This window comes from Wyeomyia smithii, chromosome 1, assembly GCF_029784165.1.
Source record: "Wyeomyia smithii strain HCP4-BCI-WySm-NY-G18 chromosome 1, ASM2978416v1, whole genome shotgun sequence".
Lineage (NCBI taxonomy): Eukaryota > Metazoa > Arthropoda > Insecta > Diptera > Culicidae > Wyeomyia > Wyeomyia smithii.
Window position 1 is genome coordinate 192760967 of NC_073694.1, and position 17389 is coordinate 192778355.

General features: G+C 37.7%; 2 protein-coding genes across 6 annotated transcripts in view; both read right to left on the reverse strand.

The window, feature by feature from the left end:
* Window positions 1–431: 431 nt before the first annotated feature.
* Window positions 432–2628, reverse strand: LOC129718195 (traB domain-containing protein). The gene is made up of 3 exons (XM_055668697.1): window positions 2224–2628; window positions 1687–2159; window positions 432–1627 (listed from the first exon to the last, which is right to left on the reverse strand). Exons 1-3 carry the CDS (start codon window positions 2327–2329, stop codon window positions 698–700), a joined length of 1509 nt encoding a protein of 502 aa, XP_055524672.1. The 5' UTR covers window positions 2330–2628; the 3' UTR covers window positions 432–697.
* Window positions 2629–9262: 6634 nt separating this feature from the next.
* The window catches only part of LOC129718193 (monocarboxylate transporter 12), a 44571-nt gene continuing 36444 nt past the window's right edge, over window positions 9263–17389 (reverse strand). For all 5 annotated transcript variants that reach the window (XM_055668693.1, XM_055668696.1, XM_055668692.1 and 2 more), the window contains one exon: window positions 9263–12455. In XM_055668693.1, coding sequence (XP_055524668.1) covers window positions 10408–12455 — 2048 coding nt within the window. In that variant the 3' untranslated portion in view covers window positions 9263–10407. The remainder of the gene's footprint in view (window positions 12456–17389) is intronic.

Here is a 17389-nt window from a genome sequence, read left to right on the forward strand (position 1 = left end):
CAATTTGGGATCATTTTCTATTTTGGCCTTTTCTGGCCTTAGAAAGCACTTTTCGGCGATTCTGAGCTCAATTTGAGATCATTTTCTATTTTGACCTTTTCAGGTCTCAGGAAGCACTTTTTGGTGATTCTAAGCTCAATCTAAGATCATTTTCTATTTGGCCTCAGGAGGCATTTTTCGGCGATTCTGGGCTTGGTTTCAGCTATAATAATTATTAACCAAGGTTGTCTCTAGGCAAAAAATATCAGATTTCTGATTACGCACCAAACGAACTTCCAACGTTCCAGATATTTGGCAATGAGTAAAGTTTTGAACATAAATTCGTTTGCATTGTTTCTAAAAATAAAGGAAATAAAAGTGATCGTATAATGTATAATAATAGTGACCATTGAGGACTATTTCACAAACCAGAAAACACCGATTTATTTTATAATATACTGGAACGAATTTATTAACCCTGCTGCTATTTGATTTTCTGCCAACATTGGTTGATTTGATTGGTTTCATTAGTCTATATTTTGATTTTAAACCTCGCAATCGGATCAAGCGCGTAATATCCTAGATGTACCTGATAAACGTACAATTTTGATATTGAAAAAAGTGGTACAAATACACATGAAGTGGCATCAGTTCTTTAAAAAAATAGACAAAAAGCAATTCCTCAATAACTTTCAAGCACAAGAAAGTAAACCATTGATCATAACCACCGGCTGAGCCTTGGCCGCATGAACCGGAACATCCCGTAAGCGCACAATCCCAGTGTGCCATACTTAAGCACCAGTTTGGCTGCCCGATGACTGAAGCTGGCTGGCGGAATGGTCAGAATCGATGCGATCGATGTGTGCTCAACTTTGCCCCAGTGTCTGGCAATGCCTGCTGCATGACCAATTCCAACGACGCCGACAACGTTGACGGGTTGGGTGCCTCCGTTGGCTGTCTGCTGTGGCATTGCAGCCACCTGAAGCGAATAGCAGAGGAACAGATCACGCTCCTCTACAAATACCCGTCCGAAGGCGGGAAATTCTCCTGCCATCTCTAGCATGATTTCCTCCAGCAGGTCTTTACGCTTGCACTGCTCCACGTCTTCACTGCTGATGTCGTCCATAATCAGTAGCTTCGGAATAAGTTTAATCGTTTGCCAAAGCGACAAACCACGCAATGCGCGCTGTAGTGTAACATTGAACTGTCTGTCTCCCAGCTGGATGAGACAGTTTGGAATGCGTGAAGCTTCGGCCACGGCTCGGCGAAACTCACCGCCTGGAGCCATACCGAGCTTTTGGGTTATCTTTGCACTCATGTTAAGCAGAAGAATGTAGAACAGACCGTTGATTGCACCATTCCGCTTAACGATGCTTTGTATTTTTGCCAGATTGATATCTTTGGCCTCTTCCAGTAGCGTCTGTTCGTCATACTTGAGGATGTGTATTCGAGAAGGACACAACTCAAGCATGACCACGTTCGGTTGCACGTTTCGCATCACCAACGAGACGTCGTTCTGAGAATTCTCACTGAAGTGTGCGGTACCTACAAGGTACACTTTACTGCCCTCCGGCGTGGTCAGTAAGGTGACGGTGTCTGGAAGATTTTGATCGAATTCCTCCAGTGAGCGGTAGATTTTGATTGGTGTCTAGAACAAGAAACAAATGAAAAACTACAATATTTTTTGATGATTCCATTTCTTCAAACCTTTTGGTCAGGGCCAATGAACTCAGTCGTTGTCACCGTCAGCTGATCGTCATCCACGGGCAGCAGAGAAACGTTGTGCGTTGTATCGCGGGAATCCTTTGTGGATGGACTGCCGTTAGCACCGGAAACCTGTGAAACATTTAGGGCTGCATGGTTTGGATCTAAAAGATCGTCTCCGTTGGTCAAAAGCGATGCTTCTTCTGAGCTAGACATAAATGACAGAGTGGAGCTACCGTCGCCACTGCTGAGAGCACTGACATCCGGACTAACCGTACTGGCGGTTGTGATGTTATTCAGGGTATCGTCCAATGACACAGATGAGCTCTTGTTTGGAGGGGTATTAATCGTGCCAACATTGTTGTTTTTGAGACTGTCCAAAAGTAGCCGACTGGAATCGCGCGGGTCAGCTTTCGTTTTCTGGTTCGGTTTTAACAAATCATTCCATTCTTGTGAAAGATTAACATTTTCGATGTCTACAAAAAATGAGAATTCTTACCAATGACATTTTAAACGTTTTCTTCTTACACAAAAACCTACCCGATTCTGTCAGAGAAACATTCAGTTTCCGCGGCGTAAGAGACGTATCAACACTTTCGTCCAGAGCACTGTTGTACTCGGAAGCGGAACTGATCGGGGAGGACATTCTACAAATTGACAAATAGCGTAGTCTATTAATCACTCACTTCTCAATACACGGCTTTATCAGTAAACGCGTAGTTTGCGATATGAAAACTTCGTTCAAATGTTTGCCAAGTTTCTGAATACGCCATATAAATCGAACAAAAGATGATACAATTTTTTCAATATCAAGGACGAAAGTGTTCTAATTCAATTCAATTGCAAGCAGTATTGAAAAACAATCCACGTAATCTTTTTCTCCATCCCTCTCGAAATGTGCGAAACAAGAAAACACAACAAAGCTCCAAATGAAGTAACAATCAATTTCTCCGTTGCGCTTACTACGCGACTCTATAACAAAGAGGTCTTTAGCCAACGCACATGAAGAAGAGGTCATGAAACGTGCAACAACTAGTTGGGGATATAGTCACGACTGTATGTGCTATCGTCAAACCATATAGATTATTATCCGTTAATGGTTATTGCTTATGCGGCTGCTATTCGTGGTAGAATGAGTAAAATATAAATTCACAGGAAACCCTAGAATAAACCATCTCCGCATCTTTATATACTCCTTTGCTCGTGAGTCGTGTGGAGAGATCCTCAGAGAGAGAGAGAGATAAGCGATGAAAAAAACCGCTGATTTGGCAACTAGGTTTCACATATCAGAGGTGCCAGATCTCTTCTCAAAGCGCAATGTTGACTAACTTTTTTATTCACAAAAACCGTAAAGGTGTTAAATTTTATGTTTATGTTTAATTTTATATACTTCATCATTATTTTGTAGACCATACAAAGGGTTTGTCAACCACCAGTTAAAATCACTGTGATGAAGCAATCTCAATTCATGTTTTAACAATAGAACATGAAAAAACGTGTAAAAATAAATATATTCTTTATTGAACCTTATTGCAATACCTTTCAATGTGTTACCTTTCTCGTTCGTTTGGCTCGAATTTTGACATGTTCGTTTGGCTCACAACCAGAGATGCCAGACTTTTTTTTGGCAAGTCTGTATAATCCATAAAAATGTCTGTATAAGTCTGTATACCGCTGCGAAAAAAAGTTACCGATACATTGATACCTAATTATTGGTCGACCTGTCAGATTGTTTTGTTTTATTGCTTGTTTTGATTGTTCTTTTTCGAGTCTATCATAGTTGGTCGATTAATCGATAACTAATTTATCTTTTAAATCTAAGTAACACATAGAAGTAAGAGTCTTTCCCGTGATAAAAATCGTCGTTCGTCGTAATGTAGCTAAACTTATACATGATAGCAGAAGTATCGCGGTTATAAAAATAGTACCTTCAAGGTTTGGGACATTTTAAGCAATTCTTCAACGTTGGATATTGCTCCGAATAGAACAAACGGTCTTTTCACCAATATAACCTGCATGGCAATCGATCGAGACAATCAGCTGTTTGTTACTGGGGGCGAAACAGGCACTAGCCCACGGGGCCGATAAAAACCCCGATAGCCTGACTCGATTCCCGTTGTCATGATTTCACTCTCAAAAACGCAAGATTAATATGTTCAGCAAAGTGTTCAGTTCCTAGTTCACTTTTTCCAGCAACGGCTACAGTGACTTTTGGTTTTTGTGTTCGTTTTTTTGTGTATACTGGTAAAACCATTATGTAGAATATCAGATATCTGTGTGATATCTGTATTATACTAAATGTCTGTGTAAAATCTGTAGGCTTATGCGTGTCTGTATCGCAACACAGAAAGTCTGTATAATACAGATTTGTCTGTATATCTGGCATCTCTGCTCACAACACTCTCTTCGCATATCGCTCCCTCTGAGTATTGCTAGTCGTGAGTGACTTGACGATAGCAGTGTTGTCAAGGGAAGGGATTTTGGACTTTAATCGATATTCTGAATGCAATGAAAAGTGCGAAAACAATTGGATTGTTTAGCTATACCAGCTTTTCATATCATCAAAGAGCTGCATGTTTTTAGGCAAAACGTGATTTTAAAAAACTTTTTATCTTAACAACCCAAAAGGGAGTTTTAATTTAAAAAATACATGCTTTTTATACTCAAATTTTATACTAACGTTTCAATAGGCACTATGTAATTTTTTTAGATCTCTACGATCATTCTTTGATTTTTGAATTGGATTTTTTTTTATTTTTTTTTATTTCATATTTTTCTTAATTTTCACCGACTGGCCAGTAGTGCACAATGTGACATTTCTGCTGCTGGCCTGTGCACGTGTCATAACATAGATGCCAGATGTAAAGACAAGTCTTAATTTCGTAGACATTGAAGCTCGCGTGAAGAAGTGGCATCTCTAGTCATGATTTCTTGACGGCATGGTTGTCTTAAATTCACATAAAATTGGGTCCTAAAGCTATACAAATTCTTATATACCATCAGAAAAAGATGCGTTTTCTGGGCAAAACAAGATTTAAAATTTTTTATCGTTATCCTTCGATTTCTGAATGAAGAATAAATAACTACTTGAAATGTGTTGAATGACAGTTCGCCCATGCACGGTATACGGGAGAACTGTCATTTAAGACATTCCAAGCAGTTGTTATCCTTCACTAAAAAATCAAAAGACAAAGATAAACCACAGACAGACGTCCAAGCAAGAACAACATAGATCGAAAATTCCGTGTACATTTTTTTGCGTTATAAATCACTTGTGCACTAGTGCCGCATGGTAACCTTATTGTTATGAAAATTTTCGTTTTTGCTGGTGTTTGGAACTCAGCTTGGACGTCTGTCTGTGGATAAACATTTTTTAAATCTTGTTTTGATCAGAAAATTACACTCTTTCAGGCTGATACATAAAAATCAGAAAATCGTGCAAGACTTCAGGACCTAATTGTTAAATTTTGAAATCGATTTTTTTCAATAGCTCTTCTGTTTAAACTAAAAAAAAAACTAGTGGAATATGTATTTCACTTGGCGTTTCCAATTAAATGAAAAAAAAAACATATCCCCTGAAATACCCTATTGGGTCCTAAAGCTATACCAGTACAGACAAACAGACGTACCACTCCATACAAAATTCTAAGAAAACTGTGGTTCCGACTAACTTGTGCGACACCTACTGGACATATTTCGCAAAAGATAAACTTTCAGTCTTTCTGCTGTTTTGACAGCACGGCGAGCAACAACTGTCAACTGAGTTCAACAGAAAAAATCACACCAGTGCACAGTGGTCCAATAAGGCAAAAAGTGGAACTTAATTCCATAGCGCCTTTCAACTTCATCCTAGCTTAATAGTGTCTTCGGAGCAATTGTTTGTATGAATGACCCGCAAAATTGCAAATTATCAAAAAACATGAAAAGTTTACTATACTAAAACTAAAAAAATTAACTCTTTGTGTTAAGAGATAGAAGAATAGTTTATTCAGCAAAGTTGTAGAAAATTCAATAATATGACACTTTGTTGAACAAATGAAAATCCTATCTCTTTTCGGTACAATGTTATAAAGTACACTACATGGAACTTATTTAAAAGTTAGTTTTTTGTACTTAACTTTTGTTAGTTGCATTTTACACGAAAGTGTAGTTCGGAGGAATTGTTACGACACATAAAACTCACATTTTTGCCGAAGACCATATATCTCCAGGACTTTTTCTTACAAAGTTATATCATATTTTAGATTATTTTTTCGATAACTTCAAGAACGTATAGGTTAAAAAGGGGCAAGTGGAATCATGATGTCATTACTTTTCCTTGAAGTTAAGCTGAAGTACTATAAACTTCTTCAGGTTCCATTTGTCCCAATCCACTCATTTTAGAGTACGGCGAGCATATGTTACAGTAGGTTTTCATATATTAAATATATTAACTTTTTTGTGTTAAGAGATAGAGGAATGGTTTATTCGGCAAATTTTTAAAACATACAAAAATATGAAACTTTGTTGAACAAACAAAATTTCTATCTTCATTGGGAATAGAGTTACAGAGTATTTCATGTAAAAGTTACTTAAAAGCTAGTTTTTTTTCTATTTAACTTTTGTTAGTTACATTTTACAAGAAAACGTTGTTCTAAAGAAGCATTTGGGCATACAAAACACACGTTTTTGTTGAAGGCCACACATCTCCAGGACTTTTCCTTACAAAGTTATAGTGCATTCCAGCATATTTTTTCGATAACTTCAACAACGTATAGAATAAAGATTAGGTGGATTGGGACGGATGTAACTTATAGTAGTTTTGAGCATTTGAGCTAAACTTTGAGAAAAAGAATTGACATCATGATTCCACTTGCCCCTTTTTCCTTTATACGTTCTTAAAGTTATCGAAAAAATATGCTGAAATGTACTATATCTTTGTAAGGATAAGTCCTGGAGATGTGTGACTTTCAACAAAAACGTGTGTTTTGTATGCCCAAATGCTTCTTTAGAACAACGTTTTCTTGTAAAATGTAACTAACAAAAGTTAAATACAAAAAACTAACTTTTAAGTAACTTTTACATGAAATACTCTGTAACTCTGTTCCCAATGAAGATAGAAATTTTGTTTGTTCAACAAAGTTTCATATTTTTGTATGTTCTAAAAATTTGCCGAATAAACCATTCCTCTATCTCTTAACACAAAAAAGTTAGGATATTTAATATATGAAAACCTACTGTAACATATGCTCGCCGTACTCTAAAATGAGTGGATTGAGACAAATGGAACCTGAAGAAGTTTATAGTACTTCAGCTTAACTGCAAGGAAAAATATTGACATCATGATTCCACTTGCCCCTTTTTAACCTATACGTTCTTGAAGTTTTCGAAAAAATAAGCTAAAATATGATGTAACTTTGTAAGGAAAAGTCCTGGAGATATATGGTCTTCGGAAAAAATGTGTGTTTTGTGTGTCCTAATAATTCCTCCGAACTACACTTTCGTGTAAAATGCAACTAACAAAAGTTAAGTACAAAAAACTAACTTTTAAATAAGTTCCATGTAGTGTACTTTATCACTTTGTACCGAAAAGAGATAGGATTTTCATTTGTTCAACAAAGTTTCATATTTTTTAATTTTCTACAACTTTACTGAATAAACTATTCTTCTATCTCTTAACACAAAAAAGTTTTTTTTTTAGTTTTAGTATAGTAAACTTTTCATATTTTTTGACAATTTGCAATTATGCGGGTCATTCATACAAACAATTGCTCTGAAGATACTACTAAGCTAGGATGAAGTTGAAAGGCGCTATGGAATTAAGTTCCACTTTTTGCCTCATTGGACCACTGTGCAGTGCCACCACCGCTGCGGTGGGAATATTCCGCATAACTGTAACTCATTTGATCACCGAAAATGAATTTCGTGGTACGTCTGTTTGTCTGTGATGCCAGTGTTTATATATCATTTTTTTCCGAGGAAAACGTGATTTTCGAAAAATGTTTGTCGTTGTCCTTCGATTTCTAAATGAAGAATAAAAAATTTTCATATAGTTAGGAATATGCTGCGTGTTAAATTTGGAATGCATATTATATGGACATTGTTTTGCTATATAGCGCATGGAAATTTAATCGATAGCTCGATTAATTGCTTATAAATAAATGGCTTTTCGGAATATATAGATTTACTTATGCGGCATTATATCTTGAAGGTGGCTTTTGTTGAATATTTTAAACAGAGGATCACTTTGCTGCAAAATTGAATTAGTTCTAAAATCAACACGAATTTACTTCAATTCATAAACGTGTCATTTTTTACCGTGTATGTACATTCTGTCCTGAGCACGCATGTTATTGACCTTAGCTAACACATTTTTCATGAAAATATAATTACAAAACAAACAATTATCTTTGATCAAACTTTTATCTGTCAAAAAACGACAAATATTTGATGCTTGGTCAAAGAGCGTAATACAGCCTTAACTCAGATAAAAGCTGTCTTGCCCCTCGGCCTAATCTGTCGGTTGGTTTATTTTTTTTTTTTTTTTGACCATCAATAACATAGTTTTGAGCCCTGTGAGAGCTCGTAGCCTCAGGTTTACAAGGTCCGATTTGATAAACGAATGGACATGAGTTCGAATCGACGAATAATCTAGACCATTGATTATAACACTTACTTCCCTAACCGACCGTAAGTACATAGTTGGTGCTATTATCGAGCTTTACAAGAAGCAGAATCCAATGAATTTTGTTGTATATTGAAGATGACAAATTAATCCCAAATAGCCATCTATTTATTATATGTGGTTCTCTGCGATTTCACTAGCTCACAATAATATCACATACTTAGACATACGTAACACTGGCGATTTTTTTTGGTACTCTTTGCCCCACATCACCCGGTACCAACATCAGTTTGAACTGCTCGACGAAAATGAACGGAATAAATTTTCTTCATCGCGGCTCTACTCGAGCCCATAACAAAATCCCTTAAGAAACTGTCAAAAAGTTGTTTTCAAAATCAATGCTGCATTTTTCGAGTAGGAACGAGACAAATGCAGGGCTGCGCATGTACACAACCTCCATAAACTACTTAAACAGAGGTTTTTTTACAGAGGTTGGTACTTTCGAGTAGTTTATTTTGTACCAACTTCTTTGGAAGATTTCTTCCTGAGTGTTACGTATGTCTTATGTATGTGATAATATAATGATGGTACTGATTAAGGGAGTCACTTCATGGTGAAATATATTTCACCTCACACGCTCATTCCACTTTTTTAAACGTATTCCCAATTCCACCTAAAGTGAGGTGACAATAATAAGCTCCGTCAAGTAAGCTTGATAGTGAAGCGAAAATGAGAATAGGACAAGTTAAATGAGCTCAAACGAGCTTTTTTCGAGATGACGCCAGGGTACTTATTACGAGAGTCACTTTACAGTGAAATCAGAGTGAAGTGAAGAGGGACTCACGTTGATGATAATATGTCGCAAAGTGACAACTGCTATGAAATCTGGGTTATAATGAGTGTCATATCACTGAAATGAAAACGTAAAAAAGTAATAAAAAAGAAACAGTATGCTTGAAAAAAAAAAAACGATAGTCAGAATGCAGATTTATCATCGCTGTATTTTCTTTGTCTTTAAATTATCGCTATTGTGTCTAGTGGTAAATGAAAGATTTAAACATTACATTGATAAAACTGATTATTTACATATTCGCGATGCACCTCGCATTCATCCGGCAATCTGTTGCTTTGTCAAGAACATCGCAGCTTCCGAATGACATCTTGCCTTCGAACAGGCCTTACATATTTTCCTAGATGGCAGATTGTTCTGTGACTCTAGCCTACACGCTCGTAAATAATAACTCTAAAATGAGTAACATTTGACGCATTTTCGTAAAAAGTGGAACAACTCTAAAATTGAGTAACTTCACAAATACTCAAAACTGAGTAACACCAGGCGTCTTTAAAAATGAGTCATTATTACTCAAAATTTGAGTACGACATTACTCATTTTGTGGGTACAGTTCAGTTTCATTTTTGGCTAGAAATCCGCCACGACCAATAAACAACACCACATATTCATCAATAATTATACCTTGCAAAAAAAGTAAACAGTTATAATGCCTTCTGAGGCGCACACAATTAAAAAACATATGTTACAAACTGAAGCACATCATAATCTCCTTTAAAAATGGACGTCGTTATATGCGACGTTACTCAGGAAGAAGTTATATGAAGGGAACTCAAAAATTGAGTCAAAGTTACTCAAAATCAAAAAGGACTTCTGCTCAATTTTTGACGTCTACGAACATCGTTCTAAACTGAGTCAGAGTTGCTCAGTTTATGAGTTATTATTTACGAGCGTATATGGTCATTCATGCACAGCAAAAACCTTCACACAGTTCAGTATCTAACTCGCTTGATTTGTGTAAATAGCTAAAAATATAATACTCATATTGTGTCCTTCTACTTTCTTCTGAAGTATGTATGTTCCTAAAAGCTAGTGTCCTGTTCCTCCCATTGAACTAAGATGGACTACCTGTTTGTTGAATATCTAAAAAAAACTTATTTCCCATTAAATTATCAAACTCGTTTGCTTTTGACTGCGCAAAAGAACTTCGAAGAATACTCACTCTTGTAGAATAGAAAAAAACATGAACTCATAAAAAATGAAGCTAACTTGCGTTCTATTCTAAAACCAGGATCTCGATTGTGCTTTCGTCCTAGATACGCTCTTTCCTTTATGCGATCAAACTTTTTTCCGTTTCCAGATGAGCGTCCCTAGCAGCCTTGTTTTCTTTTTGGCGTTGATTTCTTCTTATAATCGGCATGAAGCCCCACAGTGCCGACCCTCCAAGTAGAATGACTCCAAGAGCGGTAAAAAGAGGTTGATAGTGGCCAATGTTTTCAAAGATCAGACCACAGATTGGCGGACCGATCAGTTGTAGTATGCCGTTAACGAACAAACTTATGCCGTACGAAGATGTCAGTCGCTCTGTTCCCAACATATCCGCCATAATAACGGCTGTCACTCCTACGTATGTTCCAGATGCCAGCCCAAACAGGGCACAAAAAATGCTAACCATTGAGTAGGAGGTTGCTAAGGGAAGGGCGGCCAAAGCGAGGCCGCTGATTGACAATCCACCGACAAAGTACCATGTTTTAGGGATCAGATTGGCGTCCGACAGAGCGGAACCTCCGATACGACCGACTAGATCCAACGTGGATACGATTGATAGCAGATAAGCCGCCAGACTTTTGTCGAAGCCTAGCGAGATTGCGTAAGCTGGTAGGAGAATCATAAAATTGGTGTAGCCAATCGCATTAGTGGAGTTAGAGATTAGTATCACCAAATACATGGGATTCCAAAGCAGCGACAGATCGAAGAACTTTTTACGACCGGAAACATCCTCACTTTTTTCAACCTGTTGTTTCGATGAAGGCTTAAAGCTGTCCGCAATTGATCTGAGTGATAGATGCGATGAAAACTTTCTTGGTTGATGTGTAGATAGAGTGCTTCCATGGTACGGGGTGCTGATATACTGGAAGCTGCTGGTCGATGGTGACCGCCTTGGGAGTCTCTGACCACTGCGCATAGAGTTCAGTCGGGTTAGACGAGCATGGGAACCCTGGGAATCATTCAGTTGGCTTGTGAAAGTGAGATTGCGATGTTCCTCCTTGATAGGAGTGCTAATTTTGCGGTGACGATGGAGTCCTTCTTCCCTGTGGTAAGAGGCGGGTACAGCCGCAGCCGATACGCTTCTAGCGAAACTATCAATAAGTCCGTTTCGTGGATTAAATTGGAATATGTCTGGCGATTTGTGTTCCATTGTGGGTGTGGCTACCGGTGTATCATCTCCGGTTATCATAAATTTCGGCTTGATCGTCAATTTGGTTAGGTTTTGTGCTGCTTCCACGTCTTCATTTGTTTCCGACTCTTCCAGGATCGTGTCTCCACTAGCGAGCTTTTCTTGTTTCTTTACCTTTTTCACCCGTTTCATGTGTTTCTCAACCGGTTGATAGAATATTGCTGCTACCCATACGTTCAGTGTAATTGCTCCCATAATTAAACAGGCCCCTCGGTATCCGAAATTGACCAGCAAGTATCGCAATACAGGGGGAAGAATTATTGATCCAAGTGCACTTCCGGATATACACAGGCCATTGGCCAGACCTCTTAGCTTAACAAAGTATGACGTCACGATATAAACGGTAGGTGGAAAGGACAATCCGGCACCCGTTCCCACCAGAACTCCGTAGCTCACGTACAAGTAATTGATCGAAGTGGCCCAATAGGTAATAATCATTCCAACGGCCGCAAACGTTCCACCAATAATTGTCACTGTTCGGTAGCTGTATTTGACCGACAAGATGCTTGACAGTGGCCCAAGAGAACTGTACAGGAAGTAGCACAGTGCGGGAATCCATGCGGCGGCCGATGGAGCCGCCTGGAATGCTTCTATAATCTCAACGAACAATACGCCAAAGCTCTTGATCGTGCCAGGTACGAGTATGTTAACTAACATCGAGCCCGCCAGCACCAGCCAGCCCCAGCCCCCGTCTGGTGGTACCATTTCGTAGTCATCATCACTTTCATCACTGCCTACGCCACCGCCTTCGTTAGGGTCGCTACTATTGGCCGCCTTATTATGATTTCTAGCTGTCGGTTCTACCTTTCCATTGGCTTGGGCTACCAACAGCTTGTCTTCAATTTTTCCATTACTGTTGGCTTCGAACTGGGGAGTAGAAGTCTTGGTGCTCCCGGTGCTTTCCTCGGTTTCGGTTATCTCTGTAAATGGAGAAAAAAGAAGTTTGTATGATGAGTACGTGGTCTTACTCTGATCATCAAATTTCATCAATTATAACCCCCTTCGTATCACCATCTTTAACTCAACAAATTCTATACAACACCTTTTTGAGGTCAAAAATAAACAGTGGTGGGCACTATTCCGCTAATTCGCTAATTAGCGACGCTAAAATTCAGTTAGCGATTCAGCGATTTCGCTAATTTTTGAGCTGGTTAGCGAAACTGTTAGCGTCGCTAAAATTTTGGCCTTCGAAACGCTAATCGCTAATTCGCTAAATTTTGTGGAGAAGCGACAATAGAAATATTTAGAAAAACTATGAATTGCTGATGGCGTACGTAAATTGCTTCGAAAGATGAACATACTTTACTGCGAAAGTTACTTTTGTTAGTTTTTTTACCCTAGAATGAAGTTCCAGTTATCGTACAAGCCACAGGAGCAGTTTGAAGAACAAGCACAAGGTCTAGATTGAATTTTTGGCACACCAAGAACTTTGGTAAATTGCAATGCGCTTGAAATTATGAGAACTTTGGTTCTACTTTTTCGATTCAGATAATTATTGAATTTTCATAAGAACATTCCTAAGAGTATCTATTTTCAATGCAAGCTAAATAACTTTTGTTATTATTGTTTTTACAAAATCAAATATGAATACCGTTTCGTGAACCTCTTACTGTAAATAGCTTGAAAAGTAATTGTTTTCGTTTGTTTAACCAAAACAGATCAAAGTGGTCCAAATCTTACAAAACATGAGCAATAAATATAGTGATATGACTATTTACATATTCAAAAGTTAGCGATTAGCGAAAGTTCCGCTAATGTGGGTTTAGCGTTTAGCGATTATCGAGCTACGTTTTCCGGTTAGCGATTAGCGTCGCTAAATTTTCGGTTAGCGGTGCCCACCACTGAAAATAAAGGATAATAGTCGTTTTAGAAAAAATCGGATCATTTTCATTTTTATGTAGTATTTTTATTCCTTACTAGCTGACCCGCCATCTTAGAATTCATAATGACGCCTTCGGTCGACTTTTGGCTTCTGTGAAGCATTACGGATCCGCAAATACTCATATTGAGTAGTATTTGGTCACTTCTGGCGGCTTTCCAGAAACCGGGAATCACCATCTTGAATGAAAAATGCCATGTGGAGTCAATTTCTGGCCTCTGGGCATTAGTCTGGTTTCGGAAATACCTATATAAGTTGCTATTCAACGATTTTTGGCTGTTTTCCAGAAACCTGAAAATTTAATTTTGGATTTAAAATGTCGTCTGGAGTCGGTTTTTGGCTTCTGTACATCATTCCGATCATTTAGGCTGTTTTTCGGAATATTCGGTTCAAATATCTATTTCATTTACCAAATTTGGTTCCGTTCGCTTGATTAGTTCCCAAATTATGCAGCAATTTGTATTTGCTTTGTATAAGAGCCCTATTTTCCAGAAGAGGGGAAGAGGGAAGTGTGTTGAACCATCATAAAAATATTTTTTGCTTCCAAACACCTTCACATGCCAAAATTGGTTCCATTTGCGCGAAAATTTTTGTTTTATTTGTATAGGAACTCTTACTTCCATAGGAGGGAGTGGTTTCAAGCCATCATAGAAAGATTTCTTGCTTCCAAAAACCTCCACATACCAAATTTTGTTCTATATGCTTGATTAGTCCTCGAGTTATGCAAAAATTTGTATGAAACCCTCCCCCTTCCAAGAGCAGTGAGGGGTGTTATATCATTATAGAAACATTTCTTGCCCCAAAAAACCTCAACGTGCTAAATTTAGTTACATTTGCTTGAAAAGTTTCCGAGTTGGGCAGAATTTTGTGTTTCATTTGTATGGAAGCCCTTCCTTCTAGAAGAGGGAGGGATGTCAATTTACTACAAAAATATTTAATGCTCCCGTTAACCACCACACGCCAATTTTGAATCCATGTGCTTGATCAGTCTTCGAGATATACATATATTTGTGTTTTGTCTGTATGGGAACCATCCTTTTCAGAGCAGGGAGGGGTGTCAAACTACCATGGAAATATTTCTTGTTTCATGAAATTTCCATATGTCAGCTTTGATTCCATTTGCTTGATAAGTTCTTTAGTTATACAGATATTTGTGTTTCCTTAATATAAGAGTCCTCCCTTCCAGGAAAAGGAGGGGTGCCAACCTATTACAAAAATATTTCTTGCTCCTAAAAACCTTCACATGCCAAATTTAGTTCCATTTGCTTGATTAGTTCGCGAGTTATGTAGAAAATTGTGTTTCATTTGTATGGGACCCGTCAGTTCCTGAGAAAGGAAGGGCTTCAAACTATCATAGTAACCTTTCCCGGCCTCTAAAAAAACCTATATACAAATTTTTACATCGATCGGCTTAGTAGTTTCCAAGTCTATAAGGATCAGACAGACAGACAGGCAGGACTGCATTTTCATATGTTTAGATTCTGACAACATACGCGTTAAAATTCAGATACAGATGTATAGAATTGTTGAATGAAAAGTGAATGAAATGAGTGGACCTGATTTAAAATGAAGCAATGAAAATTCTTTGCTGTCAATTCGATTGCGAAATAATTTCTTCTTCCGCTACACGAAAACTATCAAAACAAGTAATCAAGGCCACCTTCAGCACTGCTCTTGTATAGAGAGGGAGTGGAATTCTAGCCCTGACAGGACGTGACTAGTGGCTTCTAATTATTCTTCTTTTAGTTGAAAATTGGCCACATGACACAATTTTATTTTCGGTACGAGGCTTGCAGTGTTGCCAAAAATATTTTTCAAGTTCTGTATTTCATGGTGATTTTTGGTTTTTCTTGTCACAACCAGTCCTAGTTCAAGGCATTTATTTGTGCAAACAGATTATTTTGTTTTGCAATTATTTTGGAAACAGATTCACCACGCCATACACAATTCTGAAAATTATGTGGTTCAAATAATCATGCGCGACACCTATTGGACATATTTCGTAGAAATAACCTTTAAGCATTTCTACCCACCCTATCCCTAGTTTTTCTGAGAAAATCTAAAAAATTAGGAGCAAATCTAAATATGTCTCGTGTCTCTGAATATCCATTCTTACACTTTTTTCCCACCGCAATGTATACATCTTGGCTTATCATTCACATGAGATACCGGATTTGTCTGCAAAACGCAGATTTTTAGAGTCTGTGTGCAGGTTTTTATTAGTTTGTGCAGATTTTTGTAAGTCTTCTAATATTTGCGCAGTCTTTCTCAAAACGGGTGCAGATTTTTGCAAAGATTGCGTGAGCAAAATTTCTCGTATCATAGAGTTTTTTTTCAGATTTCAAGGAAAATTTTCCGGTTTTTCGAGCAGTTCCGGCCTTTTTTTATATTAGAGAAATGACGAAGCACTCACCGTTAAGGCAACTGTCAACATCAAAACGGATAACGGCAATGCAAAATTATAAAGCTCGCCCGTTTTGATGTTGACAGTTTCCTTAACGGTGAGTGCTTTGTCATTTCTCTAATATACAGGTTCACTACGTGTAACTGAAACTCATTTAAATTCACCATTTCGTGATACGTCATTGAAGAACAGGAGGGCTTCAGAACTTCGTCTTCTTGAAAAAAGTCCCTGTTCAAAATTTGAAAAAAAAAATTAACAGGTTCATGAAACTTTTAAAATCATTTTTTTTTGTTACCAAATGTCTCAGAAATGCAAAAAAACGCAGAGATCTGGTGTGGCACGAGTTTTGTATCTTCAAGCATGTACAAATGAGTTTCATAAAGCGATGAGTGTATGTTGTAGCTTGCAAGGAAGCAAATGTTTGTGTTTTTCTCTAACGCAGTTTACAGATCCTGATGTTTTTAAAATGCATATGAATATCCTTGAAATTATCAAAGTTTGCATACTGTATGACGATGAAAAATGCTGCTTGGCAGCTCTTGTCATATTTTTTCTCTACACCGTATGCGAACAAGGAACAAATTTTGTTACCTAAAGGGCCATTTTGCGTTATTACTTTTGAAGTAATAAGGAGAAATTTTTCGTGTGGAACTAAGGAATGGGAGACTCTCCCGGCTTGAATTTTTTTAAAGTCTTAAGCCAATAGTACTCTCTTTGACAAACAGAACATTGACAAGATAATTGTTTTTTGAACTCATTACACTTAGTAAATATTTGACAGAAATTATTTGGTCAAATATGCGAATTTGAAGCCGGTGTCAAACTGTTTTTGATCAGTACACTATTTGACGGCTCATGCTGAACTTTTTCAGCCACTGTCCAGATAAGTTCGGGGTTTGAACAACATTGTAGGAGCGATGGTCGCGTTAAAGCCGGCTTGCGTTGACGTTCACCAAGAGAACAAGCCAGATTTCAAGCAAAATTTTCCGGTTTTTCGAGCAGTTCCGGCCTTTTTTTTATATTAGAGAAATGACGAAGCACTCACCGTTAAGGCAACTGTCAACATCAAAACGGATAACGGCAATGCAAAATTATAAAGCTCGCCCGTTTTGATGTTGACAGTTTCCTTAACGGTGAGTGCTTTGTCATTTCTCTAATATACAGGTTCACTACGTGTAACTGAAACTCATTTAAATTCACCATTTCGTGATACGTCATTGAAGAACAGGAGGGCTTCAGAACTTCGTCTTCTTGAAAAAAGTCCCTGTTCAAAATTTGAAAAAAAAATTAACAGGTTCATGAAACTTTTAAAATCTTTTTTTTTTTTTTGTTACCAAATGTCTCAGAAATGCAAAACGCAGAGATCTGGTGTGGCACGAGTTTTGTATCTTCAAGCATGTCCAAATGAGTTTCATAAAGCGATGAGTGTATGTTGTAGCTTGCAAGGAAGCAAATGTTTGTGTTTTTCTCTAACGCAGTTTACAGATCCTGATGTTTTTAAAATGCATATGAATATCCTTGAAATTATCAAAGTTTGCATACTGTATGACGATGAAAAATGCTGCTTGGCA

Coding starts and splice junctions, on each gene's coding strand:
- LOC129718195 (XM_055668697.1), bottom strand. CDS start 2,329: ATGTCCTCCCCGATCAGTTCCGCTTCCGAGTACAACAGTGCTCTGGAC. Junction 2,160..2,223: donor TGTTTCTCTGACAGAATCGG/GTAGGTTTTTGT, acceptor CATTTTTTGTAG/ACATCGAAAATGTTAATCTT. Junction 1,628..1,686: donor TCATTGGCCCTGACCAAAAG/GTTTGAAGAAAT, acceptor TTCTTGTTCTAG/ACACCAATCAAAATCTACCG.